Here is a 22,006-nt window from a genome sequence, read left to right on the forward strand (position 1 = left end):
CATTTAAGGACTTTAAAAGAAAATTCGTTTTAGGTTTAGGGCAAAGATCTCACTTTCTTTTAAAAACATGCAACTCATTTCATACAAGTTGTATTCTCTTTTTGGTTTTTCAAAAACTTTGTTTTTATTCACATAAGTTTGAACTTGTGCCCCCAAACTAATGGGAATGTCCTTGGCCTTGGTAATCTTTTCACTTGAGGTTGAGGATGTATGGGTTAGGGAATATTGAATGAAGATTTGATAGAACCCTACATAAAATATATTTTAAAATTAATCATTGCTACCCGTTTCAACTTAGCTAATGACCTTTTAGTTTAAAATTTGTTTTAATTATTTTTGGAGTGCATTAAATATTTTTTTTTCCACAATTGTGTGATGTTACTCACTTCTTGAAATTGATTCTAGAATGTTATTTGCATCAAAAAAGCTTTTCCCAAAGTTGATTTATTTAGTTGGTTATATACCTTGTATAGCTGATGTCTTTGTAAGTTCATGCCATGCAGATATTATGCTCTCATAATTGCTTGTCATCATCTTTTATCCTAGCTTCTCCATTTGTATTGAAAGTGCATTGCGTTAAAGATATGCTCTTCAGGTACACTCTCCACCATTCACTTTTTTTAGTTACATATGAAATGTTTTGTGTGAACCATACCATGTTTGATATTGGCACTGAGTGTCTTGATGTTTGTTTGATTTTCGCTGATGAGATGCATGTTATATATTTTGTTGTTTTAACTAACTTTAGTATCTTGTAATACTTTAAATTGCAGGTATTACTCTTCCTTTATGGTCTAACTTGAATTATTTGTTTAACATGCTTAATATGTTATTGGAATTTAAGTAATCACCATTAGTCTTCCTTGATTCCCTCTATTAATCACTTAATTGTCGTACTTCCCTCAATTTAGTCGGTAGAGACCTTTTCAAGGGTTTAGAGTACCATTACCTTAAGGTACCTTCCTGATAGGTAACTTGATCTTTGGACCTAAACTCGGATTTATTATTTCAAAGACATGTTTTTCCAAAAGTTTAAGGTGTCATTTTTCTTAGGCTTTTAGTTTCTTATATTATTTTTCTTATAAAAAATAAATAAAAATAAGTGGCATGAGAACTCCAAATTTTAATAAAATATCAATTTTTCACAAATAAAAAATGAGTCTCGTCGTTGAGTGGGGACGCAAGTGAGAAATGCAAGTCCATAGTAACCCCCTTCCTAGACTTTGTTTATGGCACATTCTTTCTTTCAGTTTGATTAGTATCCCCCATCCTTAACATTGTTTAGGGCATCCCTTTTTCCTTGAGTTTATTTTTTTTTTGGGCATCCCCCTTAGTTTGTTTAGCATCACCCTTTCCTTTAGTTTATTTAGGTCATTTCCCTTTATTAGGGCATCCACCTTCCTTTAATTTGTTTAAGGCATCTCCTTCTTAGAGTTTCCATAAGTCATCATATTCCCTTGAGTTAAATTAGGGAATCACCCTTCCTTCATTTTCTTAGGCCATCCCTCTTCGTGGAGTTTTTTATTTTTTATTTTTAAATTCATCCTTATTTCCTAATTTTGTTTATGACATCCCCTTTCCTAGAGTTTCTTTAAGGCATCCCCCTACCCTTAGTTTGTTTAGGTCATCCCGTTTCCTTGATTATTATTAGGGAATCTCCCTTCCTTGACTTTGTTTAGGACATCCCGTTTTCCTTTAGTTGTTTTTTTAGCATCCCCTTTGAGTTTTTTTAGGGCATTCCATTTCTTTGAATTTGTTTGGGGCATTCATTTTCCCCAAGTGTTATCATGATACCCCCCTTCCTTTAGTTTGCCTAGGCCATGGGGTTCCTTAAGTTTCCTTAGTGCATCACCCTTCCTTCACATTCTTAGGTCATTCCTCTTCATGGAGATTGTTTAGTTCATTCCCCTTCCTAGAGTTTGTGTAGAGCATTCACCTTAGTTGAATTTGTTTAAGGCATCCCCTTACTAAGTGTTTATTCAGTGCACTCCCACTTCCTTAAGTTTTATAGGGCATCCACATTCCTAGAGTTTTTTAACAACATCCCCTGTCCTTGAATTTGTTTATGGCATAGAGTTTCATTAAGGCATCCTTTCCTTTAGTTCTTGTGGGGAATCCCTTCCTTGATTTTCTTTTGGACACCCTCCTTTCCTTTAGTTTGTTTAAAGTATTGTCATTCCATGAATTTGTTTAGGGTATTGCCCTTCCTTTAGTTTGTTTAGGGCATCCCCATTCCTTGAGTTTCTTTAGTGCATCACCCTCCCTTGAGTTACATTAGGGCATCTCCCTTTCTTGAGTTTCTTAGGTCAACCCTCTTCATGGAGATTGTTTAGTTCATTCCCTTTCTTGGACTTTGTGTAGAGCATCCCCTTTCCTTAAGTTTGTTTAGGGCATCCCCCTTTCAATAGTTGATTTAGTGCACCCCCACTTTCTTAAGTTTTATAGGCCATGCACCTCCTGTAGTTTGTTCAACACCTCCTATTTTCTATATATTTTTGGCACATCTCCCTTCATTGAGTTTGTCTAGGGAATCCCCTTTCTTGGAGTTTGTCTATGACAACTGCTTTCCATCACTGTTATTAACACATCCCCCTTTCATTAGTTTTTTATAACGTCTCCCTACCCCTTGAGTTGGTTTATGGTATACCCTCTTGGAGTTTATTTAGGACATTTTCCTTTCTCCAGTTTGTTTAGGACATCTTCCTTCAGTGACTTTGTTTAGGGCATCTCCCATACTCAAGTCTTATAAAGGCATTCCCCTTCCTTGAGTTTGTGTGTGGCATCCCCATTCCCTAACTTTGTTTATGGGATCCGCCTTACTTTAGTTTGTTTAAGGATTTCCCCATCCTTGAGTCTGTTTAGGGAATCCCCCTTCATTGAGTGTTACTAGGGCATCTCTCTTCTTAAATTGTTATTAAGGAATCCCCCTTCCATTAGTTTGTTTAGGGCATCCCCGTTCCTTGAGTTTCTTGGGGCACCCCTTTCCCTTGGGTTACTTTAGGGCTTCACCTTCCTTGAGTTTCTTAGTCCCTTTTCATGAAGATTATTTAATTCATTCCCCTTCCTAGAGTTTGTGTAAAGGATCCCCCTTGCTTGAGTTTATGGCACCCCCTTCCAAGAGTTGATTTAGTGCACTCCCACTTCCTTAAGATTCATAGCACATTTGCCTCTTGGAGTTTGTTAAGCCCCTCCCTCCCCCTTTCTTAAGTTTTTTTTTTTGGCACATTTCCCTTCTTAGAGTTTGTTTAAGGCATCCGCTTTCCTATAGTTTTATTAGGGTATCCCCTTCCTTTAGTTTGTTTTGTGCATCCATGTTCCTTGAATTTCCTTAGGCCATCCCACCCCCTTGAGTTACATTAGGGCGTCACCCTTGCTTTAGCTTCTTAGGTCATTCTTTTTCATGGAGATTTTGTAATTCATTCCCTTTCCAAGAGTTTGTTTAGAGCATCCCCCTTCCTTGAGTTTGTTAATGCCATCCCCTTCCCAAATTTTGTTTAGAGAATCCCCCTTCTTTGAGTTTCTTTAGCGCATGCTTCATTGAGTCTTGTTAGCACATCCCCTTCTTTGAGTTTGTTTACAACATTCTCCTTCCATATCTTTGTTTAGGGCATCCCCCTTCCTTGAGTCATATTAAGACGTCCCACTATCCCTTAGTTTCTTTATAGAATATCTATTTCTTGAGAATTTTTTTAGTGCATCCCCCTTCCTAGAGTTTGTTTAAGGCAACCCGATTCTTAGAGTTACTTATGGCATCCTCCTCATTTGATTATGTTTAAGGCAACCCCCATCCTTGAGTCTTATTAGTGCATTCCCCTTCCATGAGTTTCCTAATGGCAACGCCTTTTTTTTTAGTTTGTTTAGGGCATCCTCCATCGTTGAGTTTATTTAGGGCAACCTCATATTTTGTGTTTCTTTAATGCATGTACCTTCCTTGAGTTCATTTAGGGAATGTGATTTCATCGAGTCTTATTAAGGCATCTTTTTCCATTATTTTCTTTAAGACATCCCCTTTCATTCAATTAATTTATGACATTCACCTTCCTTATCTATATTTACATCATCCCCTTTTCTTCAATGTTATTAAGGCATCTCTTCCTCCCCATCCCATAGATTCTTTGTAGAATTCCTATTATTCTTTTAGCACATACCATTTCCTAGGGATTACTTAGCAGACTCCCACTTCCTTTAGTGTAGTAGGGCATCCCCATCTAGTAGTTTGTTTAGCGCAACTCCATTTCTTGAGGTTGTTTAGCACAACCGCTTTTGTTGGGATTGGGCATCCCCCTTGGTAGAGTTTTTTTGTGGCATGCCCTTTCTATGAGTCTTATTAGTGAATCCCCCTTCTTAATGTTCATTTACAATGTTCTTCTTCCATTGGCTTTTTAAGGGGATCCCCCTTCCTTGACTTTGTTTAGAGATTTCCCTTCATTAAGTTTATTAAGGGCATCAGGCATCGGGCATCCCACTTCCTTAAGTTTATTTAGGGTATCCCTTGTCCTTCAAGCCATAATCAGGATGTCATCCTAGGTTTTATCTAAACATAATCATTTGTTCTCGAGATTGCTCATCATTGGAACGCCATTCATATTACTATTCATTTTCATTCTTAGTTTGTTTAGTTTCACATCATTGAGATCCCATCCTAGGTTCTATCTAAGCTAATTCGTTTGTTCTTTTGATTGCTCATCATTGGACCATAATTCTTGGTTTTATCTATGTTCATTCTTCGTTCCTTTAGTTCCCCGTCATTGGGTTACTATCCTTGTTTTAATATAAGTTTCTTTGTTGGTTCCTCTGATGTCTCATCACTAGGACGTCATCCTAGGTTCTATCTATATCCAATTTGAGTTAATTTTGTGTCTGATTGTCTGTATACCATCCTAGGTTCTACCTAAGCTTAGTTGGTTGTTTGTTATGTTTCACATCATTGTGATGTCATCCTAGTTTCTATCTAGGTCTATTTTTAGTTCCTTTGGGTTCCACACATTTGGATACAATCCTAGGTTCGACCTATGTTCATTGTTCGTTTATTTGGTTTCCCATCATTGTGAACTATCTAAGTTTATTCGTATGTTCCTTTGGTTTCTCATAATTAGGACGCCATCCTATGAGTTTGTTTAAGGGTTTGCACTATTCCTTGAGTGTGTTCAGGACATCCTCCTTCCATGAGTTGTTTTTGGGCATCCCCTTCCTTAAGTTTGTTTATGGTAATCCCCTTCATTGAGTTTATTTAGGGCATCCTCTTTCCTCAAGTGTTATTAGGGTATTCCCATTCCTCAATTTTTTAAGGACATTCCTGTTCATTGGCCTATCAAACTACCTTGATTTACTTTAGTCCATCACCCTTCCTTTAGTTTCTTAGGTCATCCATCTTCTTGGAGATTTTTAATTCATTCCTTTTCCTAGAGTTTGTTTAGACAACCAACCTTCGTTCAATTCTTTTAGCGCATACCCTTTCCTAGGGATTACTTAGCAAACTCCCACTTCCTTTAGTGTAGTGCATCCCCATCCAGTAGTCTGTTTAGCGCAATCACTTTTGTTGGGATTGGGCATCCCTGTTTGGTGGAGTTTGTTCGTGGCATGCCCTTTCTATGAGTCTTGTTAGTGAATCCCCCTTCTTAATGTTCATTTATGACGTTCTACTTCCATTGGCTTTTTAAGGGCATCCCGCCTACTCAAATTTGATTAGAGCATCCCCCTTCCTTGACTTTGTTTAGAGATTTCCCTTCATTAAGTTTATTAAGGGCATCGTTTAGGGCATCCCACTTCCTTAAGTTTATTTAGGGTATCCCTCATCCTTCAAGCCATAATCAGGATGTCATCCTAGGTTTTATCTAAACATAATCATTTGTTCTTGGGATTGCTCATCATTGGAACGCCATTCATACTACTATTCATTTTCATTCTTAGTTTGTTTAGTTTCACATCATTGAGATCCCATCCTAGGTTCTATCTAAGCTAATTCGTTTGTTCTTTTGATTGCTCATCATTGGACCATAATTCTTGGTTCTATCTCTCTTCATTCTTAGTTCCTTTAGTTATCTGTCATTGGGTTACTATCATAGTTTTAATCTAAGCTTATTCGTATGTTCGTTTGGTTTCTCATAATTAGGACGTCATCCTAAGTTCTATCATAGGTCATTCTAACTTCCTAAGGTTTTCCATCAATGGGATGCCGTCCTAGTTTCTATTTAAGCTTATTTCTTTCTTGTTTTTGTTTCTCATCATTGAGATGTCATCCTAGGTTCTATATGTGCTTAATTTTAGTTCCTTTTGTTTAAAATTTATGGGAACCCATGCTAGGTTGAATCCAAGCTTATTTGTTTCTTCCTTTGCTTTCTCATCGTTGTGAGGCGATTCTAGCTTCAATTTAAGCTTATTCGTTTGTTCCTTTGCTTTATGCTCATTGCAACACCATCCTACTTTCTATCGATGTTCGTTCGTAGTTCTTTTGGTTTCTCATCATTGAGATGTCGTTCTAGGTCCCACCATCATTGGAACACCATTCTAGGTTCTATCTTTTTCCATTTTTACTTCCTAAGGTTTGCCATCATTTGGATGTCATCCTAAGTTCTATCTAAGCTCATGTTTGTTCTTTTGATTACTTATCATTGGAATGCCTTTCTTGGCTTTATCTATGTTCATTCTAAGTTTCCTTAGTTTCTCATCTTAGTTCCTTATGTTTATCTTCACTAGGATGCTATCGTAGGTTCTATCTATGTTCAATTTGATTTCCTTTCATTGGGATGCCATCCTAGTTTCTATCTAAGCTTAGTCGTTTTTTCCTTTGGTTTGCCATCACCGAGATGCCTTTCTAGCATCTATCTATGTTCAAAGTCAGTTCCTTTAGTTTCTTATCGTGGAGATGCAATCTTAGGTTTCTACCTCTACTTAGCTTGTTGTTTCTTTGGTTTCTCATTGTTGAAATGCCACCCTATTTTTTATCTATGTTCATTCTTAGTTCCTTTGGTTTCCCGACATTTGGATTCGGTCCTACGTTCTGGCTACATTTATTGTTAGTTCCTTTAGTTTTGAATCATTGGGAAGCCATCCAAGGATCTATCTAAGGTTATTTGTTTAGTTTCTCATCATTGCGACGCCATCCTAGTTTCTATATATGTTTGTTTTGAATTCCTTTGGTTCCAAACATTTGGATGCCATCCTAGGTTTTGTTTATGTTCATTGATGGTTCCTTTCGTTTCCAATTATTGCGAAGTCATCATAGATTCTATCTAAGATAAATTATTTGTTCCTTAGTTTCCAATTATTGCAATGCCATTCTAGGTTCTATGTTTGTTCATTCTTACTTCCTAAGGTTCCCATTCATTAGGATGTCATTCGAGTTTTTATGTGTTCTTATTTCTTCATTCCTTTGGTTGGTTATCAATGTGACGCCATCCTACAATCTATATATATTCATTCGTAGTTACTTTGGTTTCACATCACTAGGATGCCATCCTAGGTTCTATCTAATCTTGTGCTTATGTTCCTTTGCCTTCTCCTCGTTTTGATGCCATCCTAGTTTCTATCCATGTTCGTTCTTAGTTCCTTTGGTTTTTAATCGTTGGGGCAACATCCTAGTTTCTATCTATGTTCTTTGTTAGATCCTTCGGTTTCCCACCATTGGGATGTCATCCTTTGATTGCTCATCATTGGAACATCAATCTTAGTTCTATCTATTTTCATTCTCAGTTCCCTTTAGTGTCCTATCATTAGGATGTGATCCTAGGTTCTATTTAAACTTATTCATTTGTTCCTTTTGTTCTCATCACTGGGACATCATCCGAGGTTCTATATATGTTCAATTTTAGTTACTTTGGTTTCCAATAGTTGGGATGCCATCCTAGGTTCTACCTAAGATTAGTCGGTTGTTTCTTTGGCTTCTCATCGTTGTGACACCATCAATGGGATGCCATCCTTGTTTCTCTACAAGGTTTTTATCTAAAGCTTATTTCTTCGTTACTTTTGTTTTTCATCACTGGAGTGCCATCCTAGGTTCTAACTATGTTGAATTTTTGTTCATTTGGTTTCCAATCATTAGAATATGATCCTATTTTCTACCAAGGATTAGTCAAGATTGTTTTTTTCGCTTCTCATCATTGTGATGCCATCGTAGTTTCTGTCTATGTTCGTTCTTAGTTTGTTTGGTTTCCAAACATTTGGATGCCATCCTACGTTCTATAGGTTCATTGTTAGTTCCTCTGATTTTCAATCATTGGGAAGTCATCCTAAGCTCTCTCTATGGTTGTTCATTTGTTCCCTTAATTTCTCGTCATTGGGAACCCATCCTAGGCTCTATCTATGCTCATTGTATGTTCCTTCGGTTTCCAATCATTGAGACGGTATCCTAGGTTCTATCCATGCTTATTCATTTGTTCCTTTCGTTTCTCATCATTAGCATGCCATCCTAGGCTTTATTTACGTTAATTTTTTCCTCCTAAGGTTTCCATCTAAAGCTTATTTCTCTGCTCCTTTCGGTTCTCATCATTGAGACTCATCCTATGTTCATTCTTTGTTCATTTAAAGCATATTCGATTGTTCGTTCGATTGCTTTATGGGATCTATCTACGGTTATTTGTTTATTCTTTTAGTTTCTTAACATTGAAACGTAATCATAGGTTTAATCATCCTAAGTTCCTTTTGTTTCCCATCATTGCGAAGCCATCAAAGGTTCGATCTAAGCTTATTCGTTTCTCATCTTAAGGACACCACCTTATATTCTATCTATGTTCATTCTTAGTTCCATTGGTTTCCCATCATTGGGATGCCATCCTAGGTTTTAGTTTCTATTTAAAGCTTATTTATTTGTTCCTTTTGATTTTCATCACTAGGATGCCATCCTAGGTTCTATCTATGTTGAATTTTCGTTCATTTGGTTTCCAATCATTGGAATGTCATCCCATGTTCTACCTAAGATTAGTTGATTGTTTCTTTCATTTCTCATTGTTGTGACACCATCGTAGTTTGTATCTATGGTAGTTCTTAGTTCCATCATTAGGATGCCATTCTACTTTCCATCTAAAGCTTATTTCTTTGTTCCTTTTGTTTCTCATCATTGAGACTCCATCCTATGTTTTATCTATGTTCATTCTTAGTTCATCTAAAGCATATTCCTCTGTTCCTTCAATTGCTCATCGTTAGAACGCCATTCTTGGTTCTATCTATTTTCATTCTCAGTTCCTTTAGTTTCCCATGCTTGAGATGTCATCCTAGTTTTTATCTAAACTTATTCGTTTGTTCCTTTCCTTTCCCATCACTAGGACGTCATCCAAGGTTCTATTTATGTTCAATTTTGGTTCCTTATTTGTTTTGATCATTGGGATGCCATCCTGTTTCTAGCTAAGCTTAGTCGGTTGTTTCTTTGTTGTATCATCATTCTGATGCCAACAAAGTTTCTGCCCGTGTTCGTTTTTAGTTCCTTTGGTTTCCTAAGAATTGGATTCTATCCAAGGTTTTTGTCTATGTTCAATGTCATTTCCTTTGGTTTCCAATCATTGTGAAGTCATCCTAGGTTCTCTCTCTAAGGTTATTTGTTTCTTCATTTGGTTTATCATCATTGAGACGTCATCCTAGGTTAAATCTATGCTCATTGAGACTTCCTTTTGTTTCCCATCATTGCGAATCTGTCACACCCCTATATTTTTTTTTTTTTCAAACTTTACAATTGATACTCAAATACAGTATAAGTGCTCTAAAAAAATGAGGATACAAAAATTTAAATGTCGAGTTTCTGCTTGATTTGGTGCAAAAAGAGAATATGCAAAACTTGTTATAAAGAGTACATCCTATATTAAACTTTATAACAATTAGTTAACAAAATATGATTCGTTTTACAAAAGAAACTTGTACTATGTTAATTTACATATATATCAAAACCCCATGGTTCACTACGGGTAGCCCATACTACAAGTGTACCTGACAAATATTTATATTACATCATTCCTAAAAAGAGATTCAGTCTTTAACACAAAGGGAAAGTCTCAATACACTTTCAATGCGAGCAAACAACATCCAATCACAATAAAGCAATGCTCAAGCATTATTTCCAACATAGGTCTTTTGACCTCCATCTAAAGGTGGAATGGATAGGGTGAGTTCACAACTCTATAGGAAAGTTTATAACCATCCTAGACATACCCATAAAAACCTTGAATTAAACGTATAATAGCATGCATGATAAACATTTTATAACCATTAATAAATATACAATCATGTAAAACATGTATGCATGTGTTTACTAGTTTCATCTTTGCTTTTCCTCATCCATCCTTTCACAACTGATAAACTGCTAACCCCCACCAATCTACACATCAGATATCAATCCTCCACAAGATACTTGGTCAATATAATAATAACTATTTTGAGACATCACCCAAGAGTAAGTCATATCTTGTGTCTTTTGGGACTCGTACCCAAGGGAAGGACCAACCCCACGTCTTTAGGGACTAAAACCCAAGGGCAGGACCAACCCCATACACCCACATCAGAGTGTCTTCCTTGAGTGCTTTAGGGACTTTCACCCAAATAAGTGCTCTCAATGATATGAGGATACAATAATTTAAATATTGAGTTCCTTCTTGATTTTGTGCAAAAGGAGGATATGCAAAACCTGTTATAAAGAGTGCATCTTGTATTAAACTTTGTAACTATTAATTAACAAAATATGTTTCGTTTCACAAAAGAAACTTGTACTACATTAATTTGCATATACCAAAACCCCATGGTTCACTACGGGTAGCCCATACTACAAGTGTACTTAACAAATATATATATTACATCATTCCTACAAAAAATATTCAGTCTTTAATACAAAGTCAAAGCCTCAAAACACTATCAATGTGAGCAAACAACATCCAATCACAGTAAAGCAATGCTCAAGCATTATTTCCTACATACCCTTAAAAACTTTGAATTAAACATGTAATATAGTATGCATGATAAACATTTTATAACTATTAACAAATATGCAATCATGTCAAACATGTATGCATGTGTTTGCTGGTTTCATCTTTGCTTTTTCACGTCCATTCTTTCACAACTGATAAACTGTTCACCTTTACCAATCTATATATTAGATATCAATGCTCCACAACATACATGGTCAATATAATAATGACTATTCTTAGACATCGCCCAATGACAAGTCATACCCCGTGTCTTTTGGGACTCATATGCAAGGGCAGACCAACCCCATACACCCACATTGGAGTGTCTTCCTCGAGGGCTTTAGAGACTTTCACCCAAGTACCCACGGTCCCACATAAACAATTTATCAAAAGATAATGTTTGTAACATCACATAAACACTTCCCACCAATCAATTCTCTGAATATCATCTGTGATTATTCCATATCCTTCTGTCAATGCAACCACACCATGAACCATTTCCACAACACTAAACCAAGAATCGTCATACCAATATGCGTTCCAATCTCAATGTAACATTTCAACACAATAAACCAAGATGCAATGACACATTAAAACATTTTACGAAATCATAGAAATGACATGAAATTTCCAATAAATGTTTCAAGAAAAGAAATCAGATACATTATGGGATAGCATAAAATTCCCTACCTTACACGGACTTTCCCTCTGTGATTCTTCTATGTAGGCGATCTTTACCTATTACAAGGAACCGAAATAAAACAACATAATTTAGGTTTCTTAACTATGAAAATTTATTCAATAAAAATCTATGAAATTTTCCTTTCTTACTAACTTTTAACAACTTACTGTTATTAATTTTTAATTCTCATATTTTCCAATTAATTACCAAGCACTAATTAACCTAATTAATCGCATGTTTACGAATCTATAATACTTAAGCTAAAACACTTTAATCCTTAATTAATTGTGATTTTTTAAACTAAAACATGTTTATATAATTAAACTCAACTTTTACACAAATTTTACCGTGAATTTGTTTCAACATACCATTAGGAACAAAAAAAAAAAAACTAAATTAAACAACTTGCTTACCTCAAATCTTCACTTTCTCTCTCTAGATCCTCTTTTTAACCCAAGCTGCTACTGGTGAAATGCTGCAAGCCCCTATAAAGGTCTCCATGGAGCCAAAGTAGGAGGTGGCAAGTCACATGGCTGCCACCAACCCTAACTTTCCATAATTGCACTTTAGTCCTCCAAATTAACCAATATTAAACTTACAATTGCCCATTAGTCCTTTAGGTTTTCATAACTCTAATAAGTCCTTAGGAACCTAATAAGCGTACTTAAGTCATTAACTAATCCTACATAACCTTAATTAAATTTTAATTCATAATTGAACAAGATTAGCACTAAACTAGCTTTAACATCTAATTAAGTACGTTTAAAGTTAAGCACTAAGATAATCATTATTGCCTATTTAATTCATTAGTGCTAGGTATTAATGAATCCATCCAAAGTTCGATCTATGCTTATTCATTTCTTCCTTTTGTTTCTCATCTTTAGGACACCACCTTATGTTCTATCTATGTTCATTCTTAGTTCCAATGGTTTCCCATCGTTAGGATGTCGTCTTAGGTTCTATCTAAGCTTATTCAATTGCTCATCATTGGAACACCATTCTTATTTCCTTTCATTTCTCATCATCAGGATGCCATCCTAGGTTCTATATAAGCTTATTCATTTGTTCTTTTGACTCATCATAATTGGGACACCGTTCATGGATCCATCTATCTTCATCCTTAGGTTCTTCAGTTTTTCGTCATTGTGATGTAATTGTTTTTTCCTTTGGTTTGCCATAAATGGGACGCCTTTCTAGCTTCTATCTATTTTCAAAGTTAGTTCCTTTAGTTTCTGATCGTGGAGATGCAATCTTAGGTTTCTATTAGCTTAGCTGGTTGTTTCTTTGGTTTCTCGTTGTTGAAACGCCACCCTAGTATTCTATTTATCTATGTTCATTCTTAGTTCCTTCGGTTTCCTAACATTTGGATTTCGTCCTAGGTTCTGGCTATGTTTATTGTTAGTTCCTTTAGTTTCGAATCATTGGGAAGCCATCCAAGGATCTATCTAAGGTTATTTGTTTAGTTTCTCATCATTGTGACACCATCCTAAGTTCTATGTATGTTTGTTCTTAATTCCTTTGGTATCCAAACATTTGGATGCCATCCTAGGTTTTGTCTATGTTCATTGATAGTACCTTTGGTTTCCAATTATTGTGAAGTCATCATAGGTTCTATCTAAGGTAAATTATTTGTTCCCTAGTTTCATTTCGTTGCATTGCCATTCTAGGTTCTATGTTTGTTCATTCTTACTTCCTAAGGTTCCCATTCATTAGGATGTGATCCGAGTTTTTATGTCTTCTTATTTCTTCATTCCTTTGGTTGTTGATCAATGTGATGCCATCCTACAATCTATTTATATTCATTCGTAGTTCCTTTGGTTTCGCATCACTAGGATGCCATCCTAGGTCCTATCTAATCTTATGCATATGTTCCTTTGCTTTCTCCTCGTTTCGATGCCATCCTAGTTCCTATCTATGTTCGTTCTTAGTTCCTTTGGTTTCTAATTGTTGGGGCAACATCCTAGTTTTATCTATGTTCATTGTTAGTTCCTTTGGTTCCCCACCATTGGGATGTCATCCTTTGATCGCTCATCATTGGAACGTCAATCTTAGTTCTATCTATTTTCATTCTCAATTCCTTTAGTGTCCTATCATTAGGATGTGATCCTAGGTTCTATTTAAGCTTATTCATTTGTTCCTTTTATTCTCATCACTGGGACGTCATCCTGGGTTCTATATATGTTCAATTTTAGTTACTTTGGTTTCCGATAGTTGGGATGCCATCCTAGGTTCTACCTAAGATGAGTCAGTTGTTTCTTTGGCTTCTCATCATTGTGACACCATCAATGGGATACCATCCCAATTTCTATACAAGGTTTTTATCTAAAGCTTATTTCTTCGTTCCTTTTGTTTTTCATCACCAGAAAGCCATCCTAGGTTCTAATTATGTTGAATTTTTGTTCATTTGGTTTCCAAGGATTAGTCGATTGTTTCTTTTGTTTCTCATCATTGTGATGCCATCGTAGTTTCTATCTATGTTTGTTCTTAATTCCTTTGGTTTCCAAACATTTGGATGCCATCCTACGTTCTATATAGGTTCATTGTTAGTTCCTCTGATTTTCAATCATTGGGAAGTCATCCTAAGCTCTATCTATGATTGTTCATTTGTTCCCTTGATTTCTCATCATTGGGATCCTATCCTCGGCTCTATCTATGCTCATTGTAAGTTCCTTCGGTTTCCAACCATTGAGAAGCTATCCTAGGAACATCCATGCATTATCTATGTTCTTTTCATTCCTCATCACTAGCACGCCATCCTAGGCTCTATCTATGTACATTCTTGCCTCCTAAGGTTTCCCATCATTAGGATGCCATCCTAGTTTCCATCTAAAGCTTATTTCTCTGCTCCTTTCGGTTCTCATCATTGAGACTCATCCTATGTTCATTTTGAGTTCACCCGAGTTTTTATATAAGCTTATTCGTTTATTCCTCTACTTTCTCATCACAAGGATGTCATCCTAGGTTCTATGTATGTTCAATTTTAGTTCCTTTGGTTTCCGATAGTTGGGATTCCATCCTAGGTTCTACCTAGGATTAGTCGGTTGTTTCTTTGGTTTCTCATTGTAATGACACCATCCTAGTTTCTACCTATGTTCGCTCCTAGTTCCTTTGATTTCCAAACATTTGGATACTATCCATGGTTTTTGTCTATGTTTAATGGTATTTCCCATGATTTCCATTCATTGGGAAGTCATTGTAGGTTCTATCTACAGTTATTCGTTTATTCGTTTGGTTTCTCAACATTGGGACGTAATCATAGTTTCACTCTATGCACATTATAAGTTCCTTTTGTTCTATCTAAGCCATCCAAGGTTCAATCTAAGCTTATTTGTTTCTTTCTTTCGTTTCTCATCTTTAGGACACCATCTTATGTTCTATCTATGTTCATTCTTTGTTCCATTGGTTTCCCATTATTGGGATTCCATCCTAGATTCTAGTTTCTATATAATGCTTATTTATTTGTTCCTTTTTTTTTTTTCATCACTTGGATGCCATCCTAGGTTCTATCTATGTTGAATTTTCGTTCATTTGGTTTCCAATAATTGGAATGTCATCCTATGTTCTACCTAGGATTAGTCGATTGTTTCTTTCGGTTCTCATCATTGTGACACCATCGTAGTTTGTATCTATGTTCGTTCTTAGTTCTTTTGGTTTCCAAACATTGGGATGCCATCCTACGTTCTGTATAGGTTCATTGTTAGTTCCTTTGATTTCCAATCATTGGGAAGTCATCCTAAGCTCTATCTATGGTTGTTCATTTGTTCCTTTGATTTCTCATCATTGAGACCCCATCCTAGGCTCTATCTATGCTCATTGTAACTTCCTTTGTTTTCCAATCATTGAGAAGCTATGCTAGGTTCTATCCATGCTTATTTGTTTGTCCCTTTTGTTTCTCATAATTAGCACGCCATCCTAGGCTTTATCTATGTTCGTTCTTGCCTCCTAAGGTTTCCCATCGTTAGGATGCCATCTTATGCTTATTTCTTTTCTCCTTTTGGTTCTCATCATTGAGACTCCATCCTATGTTCTATCTACGTTCATTCTTAGTTCATCTAAAGCATATTCGTTTATTCCTTCAATTGCTCATCATTGGAATTCCACTATGTTTTCTATCTATTTTCATTCTATCCAGGCTTATTCGTTTGTTCCCTCCCTTTCTCATCATTGGGACGTCATCCGAGGTTCTATGTATGTTCAATTTTAGTTCCTTTGGTCTCCGATAGTTGGGATGCCATCCTAGGTTCTACCTAAGATTAGTTAGTTGTTTCTATGGTTTCTCGTTGTTGTGACTCCATCCTAGTTTCTATCTATGTTTGTTCTTAGTTCCTTTGGTTTCCAAACAGTTTGATGTTATCCAAGGTTTTTGTCTATGTTCAATGTTATTTCCTTATTCGTTTCTCATCTTTAGGACACTGCCTTATGTTCTATCTATGTTAATTCTTAGTTCTATTGGTTTCCCATCTTTGGGATGCTGTCGTTGGTTCTATCTAAGCTTATTCGATTGCTCATCATTGGGACACCATTCTTGGATCTATATATTGTCGTCCTTAGGTTCTTTAGTTTCCATGATTGTTATGTCAACCTATTTTCTATCTAAAGCTTTTTGTTCCTTTTGTTTTTCATCACTAGGACGCCATCCTAGGTTTATCTATATTTGTTCATTTGGTTTCCAATCATTGGAATATCATCCTATGTTATACCTAGAATTAGTCGATTGTTTCTTATCGTTGTGACGCCATCGTAGTTTCTATCTATGTTCATTCTTAGTTCCTAGTATCCAAACATTGGGATTCCATCCTACGTTATGTATAGGTTCATTGTTAGTTCCTTCGATTTTCAGTCATTGGGAAGTCATCCTAAGCTCTATCTATGGTTGTTCATTTGTTCCATTGGTTTCTCATCATTGGGACCCCATCCTAGGTTCTATCTATTGCTCATTGTAAGTTCCTTCAGTTTCCAATCATTGGGAAGCAATCCTAGGTTTTATCCACACTTATTCGTTTATTCCTTTTGTTTCTAATCATTTCACGCCATTCTAGGCTTTATCTATGTTCATTCTTGCCTCCTAAGGTTTCCCATTATTACGATGCCATCCTACATTCCATTTGAAGCTTATTTCTTTGTTCTTTTTTTTTCCGCATCATTGAGTCTCCATCCTATGTTCATTCTTAGTTCATTTAAAACATATTCGTTTGTTCCTTTGATTGCTCATCATTAGAGCGCCATTCTTGGTTCTATCTATTTTCATTCTTAGTTCCTTTAGTTTCCCATGTTGGAGATGTCATCCTAGTTTTTAGCAAAACTTATTTGTTTGTTCCTTTCCTTTCCCATCACTGTTACCGTTACCGTTACTGTGACTCTCACCATTACCGTTGCTATTATCGTAACCGTAATTATCACCATTATCGCTAATGTTACCATCGCCCTAACCGTAATCGTCACCGTTATTGTAACAGTTACTTTCACCATCACCATTACTATTACCATTACCGTTATTGTTGCCGTTATAGTTACTGTTATTGTAATCGTTACCGTTATCGTCACCATCACTGTTACTGTCAGTGTCACCGTTACTGTCACCACTATCGTTACCATTACCATTGGAGTCACCGTCACCGTTATTGTGACCATCATCGTCACCGTTATCGTGACCGTTATGGTCACCGTTACTGTGACCGTTATGGTCACCGTTACTGTGACCGTTATGGTCACCGTTACTGTGACCGTTATGGTCACTGTTATTGTGACCGTTATGATCACCGTTACCGTCACTATGATCATCATTGTTACCATTACCGTTACCGTTACCCTTACCCTTACCATCACCATTACCATTATCGATGCCATCACCGTTACCGTTACCCTTACCCTTACCATCACCATTACCATTATCGATGCCATCACCGTTACCGTTACCATTACTGTTACCGCCACTGTCACTATCACCGTTACCATTATCGTTATCTTTACTGTTACCGTTACGATTATCGTCATTGTTACCGTTACCATTACTATTACCGTCATTGTTACCGTTATCGTTAATGTTTCTATTATTGTTACCGTCACCATTACCGTTATTGTTACCGTCACAGTAACTGTAACCGTCACTGTTACCTTGACCGTGATCGTTACTGTATCCATTACCATAACCATCATCGTTACCATTACCGTGACCGTCATCATTACAGTCACCATTTTCGTTACCGTTACTATCACCATTACCATTATTGTTACTATTACCGTTGACGTTACCTTACCGTTACTGTTACCATGGACGTTACCTTACTGTTACAGTTATTGTTACCGTTAACATTACTTTTACTGTTACCGTTACCATTGATGTCACCATAACCGTTATTGTCATTGTAACCGTTACCATCAGCTTTACCATCACCATTACTGTTACCGTCACCATCACTGTCATCGTGACCATTATCGTCACCATCACTGTCCCCGTTACCGTCCTCGTTACCGTTACCGTCACTATCACTGTCACCATTACCGTTACCATTATCGTCAAAGTTACCGTCACTGTTACCGTTACCGTTACTGTTACCATCACCGTTAAAGTCATCGTGACCATTACCATCACCATTATTGTTACCGTTACTCTTTCTGTTATTGTTAATGTCATCGTTACTAGTACTATTACCGTTAACGTAATCTGTACCGTGATCGTGATCATCAATGTTATCGTCACCATGACCATGATCGTTACCACCATCGTGACTGTCACCGTTACCGTCTTCGTTACTGTCACTATCACCGTTATTATCTCCATCATAGTTACCGTTACCGTCACCGTCACTATGACATTGACCGTTACCATTAACGTCATTATTACCGTCACTGTTATCCTTAACGTCACCGTTACCGTTACCGTCACCGACACCGTTAGCATCATCGTTACCATTACTATTACTATCACTGTATTCATCAACATTACCGTTACCGTTACTGTCACCATAATCGTTACCATGATTGTTACTATCACCGTAACCGTTATTGTAACCATTATCGTAACTGTTACCGTCACCATTATAGTCACTATTACCATTACTCTCACCGTCACCCTCAACGTTACCATTACAATTACCGAAACTGTTACCGTGACCGTTGTTGTGACTATTACCGTTAGTGTAATACCTAGCACTAATGAATTAAATAGGCAATAATGATTATCTTAGTATTTAATTTTAAACGTGCTTAATTAGTATTAAAACTAGTTTAGTGTTAATCCTGATTAGTTATAAATTAAAGTTTGATTAAGGTTAATTGAGATTAGTTAATGAATTAACCATGCTTATTAGGTTTTTAGGGGCTGAATATAGTTTTGAAAACCTAAAAGACTAATGGGCAATTATGGGTTTTATTTTTGATAACTTGAAGGACTAAAGTGCAAAATTGGGAAGTTGGAGTTAGTGGAAGCCAAGTGGCATGCCATCTCCTACTTGGGTGGATTGCCTCCTACTTGGCTGCATGGAGAGCCCTATATAAGGGTCTACAACTCGTTTTGCACCATTTTAGCTGCAACAACTTGGGTAAGAGAGAGAATCTAGAGAGAGAAAGTGTAGATTTGAGGTAAGCAAGTTGTTTAATTTAGTAATTTTGGTTTATTTTGATTCCTAATGGTATGTTGAAACAAATTAACGGTGAAATTTGTGTAAAAGTTGATAATTAGCTATAAACATGTTTTAGTTAAAAATCACAATTAATTAAGGGTTAAAGTATTTTAGCTTAAATATTTTATTAATGATAAGATTAGCATAAATCTTTGTATAATGTTGTTTAATTGAAAAATAGATTAGTAAACATGTGATTAATTAGGTTATTTGGACACTTGGGATTTGTTAATGGGTTAGGCTTTGAGAAAAAAAATCAAAACAATTAGTGTTTGGTAATAAATTAGGGAATATTAATATGCATTGTAAATATTGTTTAATTCAATTCAAATTTGATTTGAAAACCGATAGGCATGTGGATTAGAGAATATTAGAATTAAAAATTAGCATCAGTAAATTGTATACATTTTCATTGTTAGGGAGTCTAAATTATGTGTTTCATTTCAGTTCCTTGTAATAGGTAAAGATTGCCTACATAGAAGAATCACAGAGGGAAAGTCCGTGTAAGGTAGGGAATTTTATGCTATCCCATAGTGTATCTAGTTTCTTTTCTTGAAACATTTATTGGAAATTTCATATCATTTCTATGCTTTTGTAAAATGTTTTAATGTGTCATTGCATCTCAGTTTATTGTGTTGAAATGTTACATTGAGATTGGAACGCAAATTAGTATGAAGATTCATGGTTCAATGTTGTGGAAATGGTTCATGGTGTGGTTGAATTGACAAAAGGATATGGAATAATCACAGATGATATTCAGAGAATTGATTGGTGGGAAGTATTTATGTGATGCTATAAGCATTATCTTTTGATATATTGTTTATGTGGGACCATGGGTCCTTGGGTGAAAGTCCCTAAAGCCCTTGAGGAAGACACTCCGATGTGGGTGTATGGGGTTGGTCCTGTCCCTAGGTTTTAGTCCCTAAAGACACGGGGTTGCTCCTACCCTTGGGTATGAGTCCCAAAAGACACGAGGTATGACTTGCCCTTGGGTGATGTCCCAGAATAGCCATTATTATATTGACCGTGTATCTTGTGGAGCATTGATATCTGATATATATATATATATATATATTGGTGGGGGTGAACAGTTTATCAGTTATGAAAGGATGGACAATGAAAAGCAAAGATGAAACCAACAAACATACATGTTCGACATGATTGCATATTTTTTTAATGGTTATAAAATGTTTATCATGCATGCTATTACATGTTTAATTCAAAGTTTTTAAGGGTATGCTTAGGATGGTTATAAACTTTCCTACTGAGTTGTGAACTCACCCCATCCCCTTCCACCTTTAGATGCAGGTCAGAAGGCCTATGTAGGAAATAATGTTTGAGCATTGCTTTACTGTGAATGAATGCTCTTTACTCGCGTTGATAGTGTTTTGAGGCTTTGCCTTTGTAATTAAAGACTGAATCTTTTTGTAGGAATGATGTAATATATATATTTGTTAGGTACACTTGTAGTATGGGCCACCCATAGTGAACCATGGGGTTTTGGTATATGCAAATTAATGTAGTACAAGTTTCTTTTGTGAAACGAAACATATTTTGTTAATTAATAGTTACGAAGTTTAAAACAAGATGCACTCTTTATAATAGGTTATGCATATCCTCCTGTTGCACAAAATCAAGAAGGAACTCAACATTTAAATTTTTGTATCCCCATGTCTTTGAGAGAACTTATATTGTATTTGAGTATCAATTGTTTAGTTTAAAAAAAAAAAAAAAAAAAAAAAACCCAAGGTGTGACTATTATTGTTACTGTCACCGTCACCGTTGCCGTGACCATGACCGTTACTATTACTATTACAGTCACCATTTTCGTTATCGTTACTATTATTGATACTGTTACCAACACTGTTACCGTTTCCGTGATCGTAACCATTACCATCACCTTTACTGTGAGCGTTACCGTGACCGTAATGTTACTATCACCTTCACCATTACCGTTACCCTTACTATCACTATAATAGTTACTACAATCATTATCGTCATCGTTACCGTTACCGTCACTGTTACTATCACTGTTATCGTCACCATTGCCATCACCGTTACCATCACCGTTGTTATTACTATCATCGTCACCCTTACCATTACCATTACCGTTACTGTCACCGTCACCCTTACCATTGTCGTTACCATAAGCATAACCATTAAAGTGATCGTTATCATGACAGTTACCGTTATCATCACTGTTATCGTTGTCGTTACCGGCATCGTTACAGTGATCGTCATTGTTACCGTTATCATTACTGTTGTCGTAACCATTACTATCACAGTTACTGTCACCGTTACCGTCACTGCTACCATCACTGTCACCGTTATCATTCTTGTTACCATTACCATTACTATCACCGTTACCAACAGCATTACCGTCGTCTTTACCGTAATCGTCACTATTACTGTTACCATCATTGTTACCAACACCACTTTCGTGACCATTACCATCACCATTACCGTCACCGTCATCGTTACCGTTACACTCATCATCACCACTACCGTCACCATTATCGTTTCCGTCACTATTACTATCACTGTTACCATCATCATGACCATTATTATTATCGCTACCGTTACTGTCATCGTGACCATTATTTATACCGCTATCATTACTGTCATTGTGACTATTATTGTCATCAACGTTACTATCATCGTGTACCGTCATCGTGACCATTACTGTCACCATTACCGTTACCATCATCGTCACCGTTACCATCATTGTGACCATTACCGTCACTATTACTGTTACTGTTATCATTACCTTCAAAGTTACCATCATCGTTACCATTACCGTCACCGTTAACGTCATC

The 22,006-nt window shown here is 36.3% G+C and overlaps 1 protein-coding gene across 1 annotated transcript; it reads right to left on the reverse strand.

Moving 5' to 3' along the window:
* Nucleotides 1-16,993: 16,993 nt before the first annotated feature.
* On the reverse strand, nucleotides 16,994-22,005 carry LOC117910218 (uncharacterized protein DDB_G0290685-like). The gene is made up of 3 exons (XM_034824282.1): nucleotides 21,053-22,005; nucleotides 17,873-18,714; nucleotides 16,994-17,820 (listed from the first exon to the last, which is right to left on the reverse strand). Exons 1-3 carry the CDS (start codon nucleotides 22,003-22,005, stop codon nucleotides 16,994-16,996), a joined length of 2,622 nt encoding a protein of 873 aa, XP_034680173.1.
* Nucleotide 22,006: the final 1 nt, after the last annotated feature.

This window comes from Vitis riparia, unplaced genomic scaffold (assembly GCF_004353265.1).
Source record: "Vitis riparia cultivar Riparia Gloire de Montpellier isolate 1030 unplaced genomic scaffold, EGFV_Vit.rip_1.0 scaffold655_pilon_pilon, whole genome shotgun sequence".
Classification (NCBI taxonomy): domain Eukaryota; kingdom Viridiplantae; phylum Streptophyta; class Magnoliopsida; order Vitales; family Vitaceae; genus Vitis; species Vitis riparia.

Bases quoted from the DNA above. Each gene is read 5' to 3' on its own strand.
- LOC117910218 (XM_034824282.1), bottom strand. From the start codon at position 22,005: ATGACGTTAACGGTGACGGTAATGGTAACGATGATGGTAACTTTGAAG. The intron at 18,715-21,052 runs GTTGGTAACAGT...CATTAGTGCTAG, and splicing joins ATCACGGAAACGGTAACAGT to GTATTACACTAACGGTAATA. The intron at 17,821-17,872 runs GTAACAATAACT...AGTAACGGTAAG, and splicing joins CAGTAAAAGTAATGTTAACG to GTAACGTCAACGGTAATAGT.